Source organism: Condylura cristata, unplaced genomic scaffold (assembly GCF_000260355.1).
Source record: "Condylura cristata isolate star-nosed mole 26May11 unplaced genomic scaffold, ConCri1.0 scaffold00026, whole genome shotgun sequence".
Taxonomy (NCBI): domain Eukaryota; kingdom Metazoa; phylum Chordata; class Mammalia; order Eulipotyphla; family Talpidae; genus Condylura; species Condylura cristata.
Window position 1 is genome coordinate 7,870,867 of NW_004567127.1, and position 13,487 is coordinate 7,884,353.

General features: G+C 45.6%; 2 protein-coding genes across 2 annotated transcripts in view; both read left to right on the top strand.

The window, feature by feature from the left end:
* Window positions 1-10,087, top strand: part of OVGP1 (oviductal glycoprotein 1, 120kDa) — a 33,363-nt gene extending 23,276 nt beyond the window's left edge. The window contains exons 22-25 of the mRNA XM_012730023.1: window positions 4,892-5,074; window positions 5,742-5,858; window positions 6,711-6,852; window positions 10,080-10,087. Coding sequence (XP_012585477.1) covers window positions 4,892-5,074; window positions 5,742-5,858; window positions 6,711-6,852; window positions 10,080-10,087 — 450 coding nt within the window. The remainder of the gene's footprint in view (window positions 1-4,891; window positions 5,075-5,741; window positions 5,859-6,710; window positions 6,853-10,079) is intronic.
* Window positions 10,088-10,971: 884 nt separating this feature from the next.
* LOC101631525 (acidic mammalian chitinase-like) overlaps window positions 10,972-13,487 on the top strand; it is a 10,012-nt gene continuing 7,496 nt past the window's right edge. Inside the window, exons 1-3 of the mRNA XM_004689496.1 lie at window positions 10,972-10,987; window positions 11,307-11,336; window positions 13,029-13,251. Coding sequence (XP_004689553.1) covers window positions 10,972-10,987; window positions 11,307-11,336; window positions 13,029-13,251 — 269 coding nt within the window. The remainder of the gene's footprint in view (window positions 10,988-11,306; window positions 11,337-13,028; window positions 13,252-13,487) is intronic.

Genomic DNA, 13,487 nt, shown 5'->3' on the forward strand with positions numbered 1-13,487 from the left:
GCTGGTGTGCTCCCCATCTGCAGGGCCCGGGATGACCCCAGGGCCCTGCAGGTGGAAGGCAGCATCTTTGACAGTCTCAACCCCTTCAGGGACTTCTTATTTACTGCAACTAATAAATCATGAAGCTCCAAGTGCCTTTGATCTTCCTTTCCTGGTGTGTTCTACTTTCCGTCATTTATTTAAAACCGAAGCGTAGCAACAGTTTTATTTGGGAGATCAGTGAATTGATCCACTGGAGACAAAGCAGAAGAGGCTGCTGAGCACGGAAGTCACGCAGATGTTAAGCACACAGGGGTTTGGGGGTGGTGCTGGTGGAGAGGGTCTCTGTGCGGGTGATCACCCCGCCCAGCACTCTCTTCTCCAAGCTTAGAAAAGAATGTAAATCACAGCAATGCCAGTGTAACAGTGGTAAAGGGGAAGGAGGGCAAGAAGGTTTAACAACATTTCAGACAGATGTTCTGAAGGTGACTCTTCAGAAAACTTGTGTTTTGAAGGTAGCAGCACAGGGATTTGATATGATCTGCCATTTCCGGCGCTCCCATTACTTCCTAGGGTACACTAGCTGCTTTACTTACTCCCTGTATCTGCCTGGGCCCAAAAACATTGAGTTTCAATCCTAATTTTATTTCATGGTGGAAGGAGCTGAGGCATGGAAAAGTGATTGTGCATTAGTGTTAAAATCAGGTCTGGGCTTAATAAATATTTCAAATGTGTTGTGAGCAATAGGCCTGCTATATGCAAGCTACCAGTGCGTGCAGATGGAATGAGGCATGGCTTCGCCTGCTTAGGAGTTTTCAATCAAGTACAGCCTTTTGCTTTGAGCATTTCCCCCTGTTTGGAATCAAAGCGGTAGCTGCATTTACATCACACAGTTATTAACAATCATGTAGAGAAATTTCTCTCAGTGCAGAAATGTTGACCCCAGGGAATGAAGAAAAAAAAAAAACTGGTTTAACTCTGGTATCTAAAATGTGTATCAACCAATATAAATAGAACGAGAGCTGTATTTAGAAAGTATTTAGCAAGTGTTCTCAGTCCAGGTGCAGCAGAGGCTTGGGGCCCGGTTTCTTGCATCATCACATCAGGTCCCTGTGCATCACATCAGGTCCCTGTGCTAACACACAATGGGGCTGGTCTTAGCAGTGGTGTCGGGAGCAGGCCATTCTGTAAAGGGGGGTCCCCGGGAAAAGGGGAAGTTCCAGGTTCCCTGCCCCATCCAGAAGGAGGGTGGAGCTGAGCACAGAGAAGGAATCTGGCGGAGAAGGAAGCAGGGTGGAGAGAGCCAAAGGCACCCTGAGGAAACCACATGGAGCAGAGAGACATGTTAAGAAACTGTGCTTGCTTCATGGTCCTGGACAGGGTGAAACAGATGTGGGTGAGAGACCCGTGGGGAGGTGACTATGGCAGCGTTTATCTTGATTTTGATTTTGCTCTTTTCCTCCCAGACTTGTCTGGCCACGTCTGACCCTCTTCTATGGGTCCCAGCCAGAAGGTGCTTTAGGCTTGTGGCGGCTTTCAGGCCTTGCTTTGGGTCAGTCCCTTTTGGGTGGACTTCTACCCAAAGGGGATGGGTAAAAGTTTGATTTAGAAACTATATTCTTTGTCTTTTCTGTATTGCACACTCATTGTATTAAATTTCCTTTCTGTTAAAGCTCTTTTTTCTTGTCTGTCTGGAGGCAGCGGATGGCAGACCCTATTTACAGTAGGCAGGTTTGGGGGCTCGATGGTGCTCCCCTCTCCCTGTCCTGTAATTCCTCTGTGCTTTCATGATGTATTTCTCTTGGCGATGAAATAGACTCTTTTTGTCAAAGGGAACAGGCCACAGGTCAACCCCAAGTCACCTCCATCCTTCTCCCCTGCCCTATCGGCCAGTGTCCCTGTCTCAGCATCATGTCGACATGCTCTCACTTTTGGCCTGCATTCCATGGAGCAAAGCTCTTGAGTTAGAGATATCATTTCTAGGAAGTTCTCAGTATACTTACTGAGTTACAACCAGATCCAAGCTATCGCAAGTCACCTGAGATTACCAGCACATACCAATACATAGTATTGGTAAAGCCAGAGTTAGAAAACTTGATCTACTCCTGGACTATAGAAAATCACACCCACAGAGACTCCCTCACAGCTTAAGGTGTGTTCTGCCTTGTGGGTTGGGGACAATATTTAGCATCCGTATATGAATGTTCTCTGCCATCCACTAACAGCTCTGTCCACACCACCTTCTATCTCCTGTGATAGAGGGAGTGGGGTGGCTGCAGAGAAAGGGAGGAAGGAGAGCTAGAAAGGGGTGGGAGGAGGAATGGGAGAGAGAGTGAAAGAGATCCATGAACCAGAGAGGTGGGAGGAAAGAAGAAGGAATTCAGATGGAAAGAGCTGGAAGGTAACAGAGAAGTGAGAAGAGATAGAAACTTTGGAAGCTGGAGGTGAAAACAGATTGGGGGTATCTCGAGAGAGCTGCTCCAGAGCAGTAACTCTGCAAAAGTGTAGGGTGGATAGTTCAAGAAATGTTGCCTATGCTTATTAATCAAAGCCCTTCAATGTTCTTCAAGAGCTGAAGGAGAGAGACTATGTTATTTTCCCCTTTAAAATACCCAGGTCTTAGATGTCTTGCTGCTAACGAGTGCTCAGTAAATATCACCAAGTTAGTGAGAATACACGTGAGATAAAAGCTGTAGCAGTGAGTTCTGCGAGAGAGACAGGAAAGAGGGAGGGATCACAGAGGAATGGTTCCATTTGGGAAGTTGGTGAGTAAGAGCTGTGAGGCAGCTCATGCCGAAGGACCGGACCGGCAGCAGAGGCTGGAGAGGGTGGGTGTGACTCCAGAGCTGCAGGAAATGGACCCTGGCTGGGGCTGGAACACACGGTCCCTGGAGGGAGCAGCAGGCAAGGAGCCGCCCAGGTGGGCTGAGATCGGGTGAGCAGCGGCTTGCTTAGCTCTCTCCAGGGCTCAGCCTGCAGGGTGGCACCCTCTGCGCTTCAGAAAGTGCTAAAGCACAAAGAACTGCAACCAAAGGCGGAGCGTGAGCCCCTGCAAGCCAGGTCTCCCTGTATGCCGCTGTCCCCCTGGAGGCATGGCTGTGCCCCGGAGCCACCGGTGCCAACATGCTCCATGCTGCCCCCCTTTCTTCCTCCTCCTCACTCACACCCCACCAGTGACGTACCATTTAGCCCTATCGCCTGAGTGGAAGGGGAGGCGACAGAGGAATGAGAATACAGCTCAGGCCAGCAGGTGTCTGGGTTGCGACTGGGGAATCCAGATCAAGGCGCCTTCACATTTCTGTTCTGTACGCTCCGTCCATTCATCTGTATTTATTCAGAAGCCACCTTGGGGCAGCTGCCAAGATCGGAGGGTGAGTCAGGCAGCAATCCGCCTCGGCCTGAAGAGCGTGTCTCGCTCCAAGGTGGGATTTAAACACGTGAGACCCTAGCCAGACGAAGCTAAACAGTCCTGCGTCTTGGCCTGGTGTTTACTGCCTCCACGCCCCCTTGTGGAGCTCAGTCAGGCCTCTTGAGTGGCAGCAGCTGGAGGCTAACCCCTGTCTGCTGCCTAAGACCCCTTGTGATCTGTGCTGCAGAAGCTGCCCCAGTGGGCTTGCCCGAGGGCACGGGGGCCCAGCAACTGCCTATCCACTAGAGAGAGGAAGGACTGTCACTTCCAGGAAGGCATGCCATTAGTGAGCAGAAGAGAAGCACTAGAGGAAATTCTTGGCTGGTGTTATTAAGCCCTTATCAAGTCTTACCCCAACAATGGTGGGCCTGGCTGATATTGGCCATGTTATCTCAGTCTGTATTTCCTATGACTATTTTCTGGACATTTTTTAGGCTACAGTTTTATTCATGGAAGGGTAAAAAGAACAAAGCTCTGGGGTATTATTCCCCCGCAACCAGGTAATATGTGAATTTGGTGAGCTCAGCACCACCCAAGGAATCAGAGTGGCCTCTGAGGTCACACAGTATTATTACCTGAGTGCCTGTTAGGGGTGGATCTCGATGGGCATGATGGCTCCTTGGAGATTTCTGGGACAAGTGAAGTCATTTTCCTAGAAGAAATTCAGCTACTTAACTCTGAGAGGAGAGCTAGTAGATTAAAATACTTCTCGCACACTAAAAAGTGGGGAGCCATGCCTAACTATGTGTGAGAGTATAGACTTGCTTCGTTGCTCCTGAATTTAAAAAACAACACTCACTAGTACTGAGAGACAGAGATTCATATTTTTCAGATCAATACAACAAATACCTTCCTAAGCCAGCTGTTAGGTGGAAAGGCCCATCTCTGCCCTTCACCAGCTGTCTGGGGTGGTGGCTGACGCATAAATAGTCCAGCAAGAGCTAACTGACCATCATCACGCTGGTGGGACTTGCCAGTCACTTCTCAGGTGGGATGTTTGCCAAATTTTCATATGGAGAAGAGAAAAGTAAAGGGGTCCTGGCTGACAGGGGAGAGAAAGAAAATGGGGAACTGAGTCCCTTGCACTCAGCCAGCCAGGTGTCCCAATTTCTAGGGCCTGGGAAGCACAGTTGGAAAACAAAAACAAAAACCCAATGGCAATAGGTAGTCCCTCACATCTGTAGAAGCATCTAGAAGTGGGGGTCGGTGGCCACTACCACAGCTGCAGCCATCACGAGGCAGCCTCGGGGTCCACAGGCCCTCAGGCCCCTGTGCCTTGTCCTGCCAGGCTCCTGGATTTCATCAGTGTGATGACCTGTGACTTTCATGGAGGCTGGGACACCGTGGCAGGACACAATAGCCTCCTGCACAAGGGCTCCACGACCGTGGGGATCTCGTTTACATCAACAAGGTAAGGCAGGGCCACAGGGAGCCCTGAGAAGCACCCCTGGGGGGCAGGGGCTGGGCCACCAGCTTTGAATCTAGTGTCACGTGTTCCCCTAGGAATTTGCCATGAAATACTGGCGAGACAATGGAGTTCCTGCTGAGAAGCTCGTTATGGGGTTCCCCACGTACGGGCGGACCATGCGCCTCAATTCTTCAGAAGTGTTTGTGGGAGCACCCATGTCTGGGTCAGGGTCCGTAGGACCCTACACGCATGAGGCTGGCTTCTGGGCCTACTATGAGGTAATTTCTCCCGGAAGAGGTGACCTAGAGATTCAGGTCAACTGGGGAGTGAGGTTAGTTTTTGAGTTCCCCATGTACCCCAAATAAGTGATGACAACATTCCCCAGGGAAAAGGCGGGAGGCTTGCTATGTATGAAGCTGACCTTAATTTGGCTGCTAGTTAGGAAGATCTTATGTCATTTGTAGGGGAGGTGGCCAGTTCACAGTACACACTGTGGCCTCCATTACCGCTAATTTGTAGTGTTAAAATGACACGTTCCTTTTAAGAATGAATTGAAACCTCAAGAAAAATGTCAAGTGTTTTAATTGTTGCTTTTTAACTTCAAGAAGAGAAAAGCTTTTTGTGACTCTTCTGTGAACTCTCTGCCATGCTCAAGCTACTTCTACCTAATAATAGGTCTAAGGTAACTTCTTGGGCCTCCTGTGTGTCAGGTAGTGAGCTGGGCGTTAGAAGTACAGTTAAATATGAAACAGGATCTGTCTTCATGGAGCTCAAGCCCAAGTGGATGAAGCCAAAACACAATGAACTAGTTACAGTAAAGTGTGATTTGTGCAACAATAGAATTGTTAGCATGTGAACATTTAAAAATGACAGTCCCCTCTCCTGGTGACGTTGTAAAGTCTCAGCCCATTTTCATGACTTGCTAACTTGGGTCCCTCTGATCAGATCTGCACTTTTTTACCTGAAGCCACCACCTCATGGACTGAAGACCAGAAGGTCCCCTATGCCTACAAAGGAAATGAGTGGGTTGGGTTTAATAATCTTGAAAGCTATGAGAACAAGGTCAGTTTCAGCCTGTGGATCTTAAGTTGACATTATAGTATCTTTGCCCTTGAAAAAGTCACTATTTAGTTGAGTCCGGAAAATGCCAGTACAGCAGAACTTTGTCTTAAACAAACTGATTTTAAACCAATAACTTCCCTTCCTAATGCTGTTTCCTATTCCAGAAAGTTAGAATAGATGATTTCAGAGCAACCTTTCCCATGTTCTTTTGAAATATATATTATATATCTTAAATGGAAAATACATCATATATTAATAGTATAAATCACACATAATACATATTAATATAGCGTAACTCACATATAACTGCCATATATATCACACATACACATGAATTACTGACTTGTACCTTCCACAAACACATATACACATCAATACCCAAAAAAATCTTCACGCATAAAACACTTTCAATTTTTTTGTAGTGAGATCCAGAGCTTCTGTAAGGAAAACATCATATTGGAAAATTTCCTTTTCCTTTACCAACCTTTTCTTGACCAACTGCCCTACCTAATCAATTTATTGATTCAATTGTCATCAATAAAAATGAAAAGATTTTTCTATCATTTAAAATAAGTATAAAGATTAAATAGAAACCTGAGAAACGTTCATTTCTGATCCAAAGTGGAAGCAAAGATGAAAAACAGTATGGATACTTTTATGCTGTGAAGGTGACCTTATCAGGCAGATGTGCAAAGACTGTAATTAACCTGCAAAAGCAGTTATTGTTTAGTGGCAGGATGATGTCCTTTGCATTTTCATCTTAAAACCGTTTCAGTTATACTGTGTCATGCTTTTCATCATTTTAGTGTTTTCAAGGGCAGTCCTGGTTGATAGATCACTCTTCTATAGCAGGTGAAGTTCCTGAAAGAAAATGGGTTTGGTGGTGCTATGATCTGGGCTCTTGACTTAGAGGACTTCCTGGGCAGCTTCTGTGGTGAGGGTGCCTATCCTCTGATCTCCAAGCTCATGTCTCTCATGGGGCTGCAGACACCAGGTAATTACAGCTGTCACCTTGGACCAAAGGTTTGATGTACTTTCGCATTCACCCGTTGATTTCCCAGGAAGTCGGGGAATTTTTTTTAGCAAAGAACATAAATTTTCTAGCAGGTGATCATGTAATATTTTGCCCAGCTTGGGACACTTAAATAAGTCTGTACTGTCTCAACTGACCACTAGCATTGAAAGTTTAGGAATTTAGTATTACTGACATCTTTGTACCTCTTCTCTCTCTCTACCAATTTTTTTTAATATTTATTTATTTATTCATATAGAACTGGGGTACAGGCCAGAGATGCGGAGGGTGAGAGGATTCACCAGAGACAGAGAGGGGAGCAGAACAGGCAGATCCACGAAGTACACTGCTGAGGGGAGCAGCGGGCAGGTCAGGAGAGGTCTGCCGCACCATGTGGTCACCTCCAGGGCGGGGATCGAACTCGTGCTGAGGTGGCTTTAGCTTCTTAGTGCTGTGCTTTAACCCGCTGCGCCACCAGGGAGGGCCTGTTATCCTCATTTTTAAATGAGGCTCAGAAAAATCATTCAACGTTGAAAGTTTTAAATTATTACCAATGCATCCACCTCTCCCACAGACATTTACTGTGCAAATGCTATTTCCAGGCAGACTCACGCCTGATAATCATTTTAGATCTGAGAGCTTCAATCAGAAATTGGTATATTGAGCTCCTAATCTGAATCCTTTGCTTTATTCTTAAAGATCAATAGCTCTGAAAACAGTTGCTCAAACTCCAAATCAGGGAGTTGGAAAAACAGCCTAGTGGAAAGTATCCAAAAAAATCAGAAAAAGAAAGAGGAATTAAAAAACATTAATATAAGAGATTTATTGGACTACATCAGGAGGAACAATATTCGCATCATGGGGGTTTCAGAAGAGGGATGGGTGGAAATCCTATGTGAAGAAATTATAGCCAAGAACTTCCCCAACTTGGCATGAAAACAGACATCTGGATCCAGGAAACTCAGAATTCCAAACAAGATGAAGCCAAACAAAAGCACATCAAATATAGACTATATATATATATATATATATATGACGAATCTTAAAAGCAGCTAGAGAGAGCGCCCCCTGGTGGCGCAACAGGATGGGACGCAGCACTGCAGGCAGGCTGCGGCTGCTTCAGTGTGAGTTCCATCCATATGGTGCGGCAGGCTTCTCCTGGCCTGCCTTTTGCTCCTTCAGCAGAGTGCTTCATCGATCTGCCTGTTCTGCTCCCCACTCTCTCTGGTGAGGTCTCTCACCGCCCCTGCACCTCTGACTTGTACCTAGTTCTGTATGAATAAATAAATCTTAAAAAAAAAAGAAAAAAAAAAGCAGCTAAAGAAAAATCAGAGTCATATATCAGCTTATCCTATAAGATGCTCAGCAGAAGTCTTACAGGCAAGAAGGGAATGATTTGAACATATTCAACATGCTGAAAAGAAAAGACCTCTAACCTAGACTATTCTACCCAGCTAGACTAACCCTTAGAATTAAAGGAGCAATAAAGAGTTTTACAGACAAAAGCAGTTAAAGGAATTCATCTCCACTAAATGGCCATTCAGAAGTACTAAATGACTGTATAGAAAACAAAAGGAACTCAATTTAAAAGCAGCAAAAAACATAAGATATATGGGAAAGGAGAATAGAAATCAATTGTAAAATGATAGAGTAAGCAAATTTAAACTGCTAGAATAAGCTCAATGTTAACTTACTTTCAATTTAAAATTAGTTATAAGCATAGAATCCTATATGTAAACTTCTCAGTAACCTCAAAACAAAAATACTTGGAAGAAACATATAAGGGGGTAGAAGTGCAACCCAAATGTTACTCAAAAGCTACAAGGGAAGAGATTAAGAGAATACGGTCTGCAAAATACCCAGAAAACGAATACCAAGATGGTAATAAATGTATGTGAATAACTTCCCTAAATGTTAATAGTCTGAATTCACTGATCAAATGGCACAGAATGGTTGGATGGATTAGAAAATAAAACCAAGGTCATGCTGTCTCCAGGAGATTCATATGAGTTCCAGATACAAACACTGACTCAAAGGAAAAGATTAGAAAACAATCTGAGAAATAATGGTACTTTCATGAAGGCAAAGAGAACCATTATTAAATATGATAAAATAAACCTAAAGCTAAAAAATATAGTGAGGATGGACATTTATATAATGCTGAAAGGATCAATTCATCAAGAAGAAGTAACTCTTATTACCAAAGGGAGACATTGAAAGCAACATGATGGCTAGGGAATTTCAACATCCATCTATATCAATGGACAGATGAACCAACAGAAAATCAATAAAGATACAATGTTAAACAAGAAATTGGACCAGATGGCCTAGTAGACATTTATAGGGCACTCCATTCATAAAACAAACAAAAAGCCTTAAGTACACATTCCTCTCGAGTACATGAAACATTCTTGAGAATAGACCATGTGTTAGGTCACAAAACAAGAATGAATACATTCATGAACATTGAAATCATATCATTTCCTTTTTAAACCAAAATATAGTATAAAATTAGAAATCAGTCACAAAATGAAAGCTGCCACCTCAGTAGCCCTGAAGAGAGGTTCACAAGGGAGATACTGACATCTGTCAACAGCCAGAACAAGATTACCAGCCATGGGAGTCACTCAGGAAGGGATCCTTTAGACCAGTTAACCCCTCCAATGACTATTCCATCCAACATTTGGACTGCAATCTACCAATCCAGAGCTACTTAACAAAGCTGCTCCCAAACTATAGAAACTATATGAAATTTAAAAAATCTGATTGTATTAAATGGCTAAATTTTTGAATAATTTTATTTTTTTACACGAATAGCTTGGTGGTTGATACTTGGTAGGGAGCTTATCCAACACTACAGCCATTGGAGACAAAGCATTCATTTCAATTCAACAATGTTTATTAAGTGTCAAGTCTGTATCATGTTCCAGGAATCCAAAGATGAACTTGGCACTTAGGGCAGGAGTCATTTCCTTCCTGCAAAGGGCAAAAGGAGATTAAATGCCCTGAGGAAGTTCTTGGCCCAACCTGAGGACATGCTTCAAGCCAAGGTGGCACCTGCCGCTGCACCTGTGTTCAGTCTCATCAGTCTGCCTGGCTCAGCCCCAGTTCTGAAGGGTACAGTTGCTGGCAGTGGCAAATCTATGGCCCTGGGGGCATCAAGGTGAGATAAAGTGGGCCCTGACACCTGCAACTTCTGCCTCCCACAGAGCAGTGACCACCCTGCCTGTCGCACCTCTCTCTTCCTGCCTCTCTACTTTCATCTGCTTTTCCTAAGGAATCGGGCTCTAGCAAAAGTGGGTCTCAGTGTTCCCTACACCCTATTGCCACCACCCCTCCAGAAGGAGAAGACAGCAAAGGTATAACTCCACATTTCTCTGGTGTCAGCTGCCTCTCCCCACCCCTGGCCTAGGATGGAGAGAGCTGGCAGCAGCAGCATTCTGTAGTGACCCCCATCACCCACCCCTGCACACCCCTGTACACCCTGCCCCCAGGTGGGGGCACCAAAAGCTCAAGAGGATAAGGGGGGATGATGAGCAGGGGTCACTGTGACCTGAATGGGGCCCCTTCCAGGACCCCTGCCACTGACCTTGAGTATAGGCTCCTCATCAGCTTGTTGGCTGGGCTTCATAGAAGGATGAAACCTTTTCATGCTTTTTGGATATAGCACCATGTAGGAGGAAAATTAGAAGCTTTCAACGAATGTCTCAATACCCCCACATAAGCCTCCCACTTGCTATCCCAGCTCCGAGCTCGGCACCGTGGGACCCTAATTCCCAGTCCAGGGCTCTTCATTCTCTCCTTGGGGTTCCACATCCCAAGAGGGCTACAGTAGGCCTCAGTATTGGGCTAAGGCCTCAAATTATAAGCAATCCCTCAGTGTTGGCTGACTGGGTTGGGAGAGGTTGCTCTCCAACCTCGTGGAGGTGGGAGGCGCTCATTCTCAGAGCCCCGGATGGTGGAGATCTGGGTGTGATGGCCTTGAGGGCCTGTGATCACCAGGCAGGCAGCTGTGCTGCTCCCAGCGTGATAAAAAGGTTTCGCTTTATATAGGGCCCGGCCAAGAGGCGGATGAGGGTGGCTGGAAGCATGACGGGGAGGATGTTGCTCTGGGCCTGTAAGTCTCTCTTTTATCTTGCCTTTTACCCCCTCCCACAGGTCATGGGGTGTTCCTGGAGCTGGAGCAGGAAGGCATACATCTACTTCAGTGAGGCGTTTGGATGGGGTCACTCACATGCTCTGGGCTCTGAGCTTGGGGCCCAAGTCTAGGAATAGTGAGATGGGGCTCTAGCGAAGATCACTGATAAACCCCAAAACCCTTGGGCCCTTGACACCCTGAAAATCTTGGTAGTGGTAAGTCCTAACTATGGAGGCTGTCTGAGGACTTCTTGTACACACACACACACACACGTTTTTATATATGTGTTTTGTTTTAGGCTTGGCTGTTTTGCTGCAGGTGCAACTAGGTAAGGAATAATCAGTCTCTTACCCACACTGAAATCATCCTAATAGTAACTTCTCTATTTTTCTGTCCTTCCAACTCTGCATCTTTTTCTCCTTCTGTGGCAAAGTCAGTATTAGAAACTAAAATCCCAATCCTCTTTTTTTTTTCTTCAAAGATTATTTATTTATTCATACAGAATTGGAGTACAGGCCAGAGATGCGGAGGGTGAGAGGATTCACCAGAGACAGAGCGGGAAGCAGAACAGGCAGATCTGAGGGGAGCAGCCAGCGGGTCAGGAGAGGTCTGCTGCGCCATGTGGGTCTCCTCCGGGGCAGGTAGGAACCGAAACTCAGCGGAAGTGGCTTTAGCTTCTTAGTGCTGTGCTTTAACCCGCTGCGCCACCAGGGAGGGCCCCCAATCCTCTTTTTATAGTTCATCTAATCCAAACTGACTTTCTTTGTAGAAATCTAAGGTACAGAGAAAAAAGTGACTTGTTCTTCATTATTCAGCATAGGACTTGACTCCCTGTTCTGTTAAGTCTACTATGGACCCCACCTACGCTTTCCTTAGTGGTTTTTGTCGCCACCCCCTCAGTTATTCTCATGTTCTTTCTAGCACCGAGGTGTTGGGTCTTGATAAGGGACTTGGGGAGAGTAAATAGCGTGAGTCTGCCTGGAAATAGCATTTGCACAGTAAATGTCTGTGGGAGAGGTGGATGCATTGGTAATAATTTAAAACTTTCAACGTTGAATGATTTTTCGGAGCCTCATTTAAAAATGAGGATAACAGGCCCTCCCTGGTGGCGCAGCGGGTTAAAGCACAGCACTGAGAATCTAAAGCCACCTGCATGAGTTCGATTCCCGCCTGCCCCGGAGGTGACCACATGGCGTGTCAGACCTCTCCTGACCTGCCCGCTGCGCCCCTCAGCAGTGTACTTCGTAGATCTGCCTGTTCTGCTCCCCACTCTGTCTCTGGTGAGGCCTCTCGCCGCCCCTGAGCTTCTGGCCTGTACCCCAGCTCTGTATGCACAAATAAATAAATCTTAAAAAAAAATGAGGATAACAATGTTTTCCCTGTGGGACTGTTATGAGAACTAAAATTTAAGCAAAGCAGTCTATATAAAGGAGTAAATGTGCTTTGGTAGTAGGTGTGCTGTACCCACCTACATCTGTCACCTCCATCATGTAGAGTATTGTAAACCAGTGTAATTGTGAATTAAAAAAATAAGAAAATACCATCGACATTATAAAACAAAGTGATTTAACAATAGTGCTGACACTTACACATGGTAAAAAGAGATTAATGCAGCAACGCAAATCAAACCTCTACATAAAGTTTCCATGACACCATCTGCCACCCACAAAAGCTTGTTTTATTGATAATGAACTCGAGCAGTCTTTGCAGTTATATCTACTCTACAAAAAGCATAATTACACTGACCATTTGCTTTTGTGCTGGCAAATTCGTTGTCTTTTATGTGTTGACTTTGAAGGCTTTCTGAGTTATGCAAGAGGGCCTTCCTCAGATCCTGTTGAGAACACGGTGGTTACTTGTTCAGCAAGGTCTCCCATGGACGTGGGAACCACATGTAGCAGTATCTTCCAGGAACACGCCTTGCTGACTCTTGGGTATAGCCCTTCCCTTTGAAGAGGTCACCAGCAGGTTCATGAGACAGTGGAGGCTGTGACTTGCTGACTGTGCTTTTTCCTCACAGGCTCGGGCTACAAGCTCGTGTGCTACTTTACCAACTGGTCTCAGTACCGACCGGAACCAGCCAAGTTCTTCCCCAAGAATGTGGACCCATGCCTTTGCACGCACCTGGTGTATGCCTTCGCCACCATACAAGACAACAAGCTTGCCCCCTATGAATGGAATGATATCGATGTCCTGTATCCTCAGTTCAAAGCCCTGAAAGAACGGTCAGTGGGAACTCCCAAGTCATTCTCAAATATCCTAAGAGTCTGGAAACAGCTGATAACTAAACGTAAACATCAATGAGGGCAGACGGGGAGGAGCAAATGGCATCTGGACTTTTGAAGTTGTGCCTGGCAGCTACCATTCCCCAGAGAGTCAGGAATGAGGGGGAGCTGAGTCATTTTCCAAAATGCTTGTATCCTGCAGTCTCAAGCAGACCTCACTTTAAAGTGTCTCTTATTTTCTTTTTTTTTTTTTT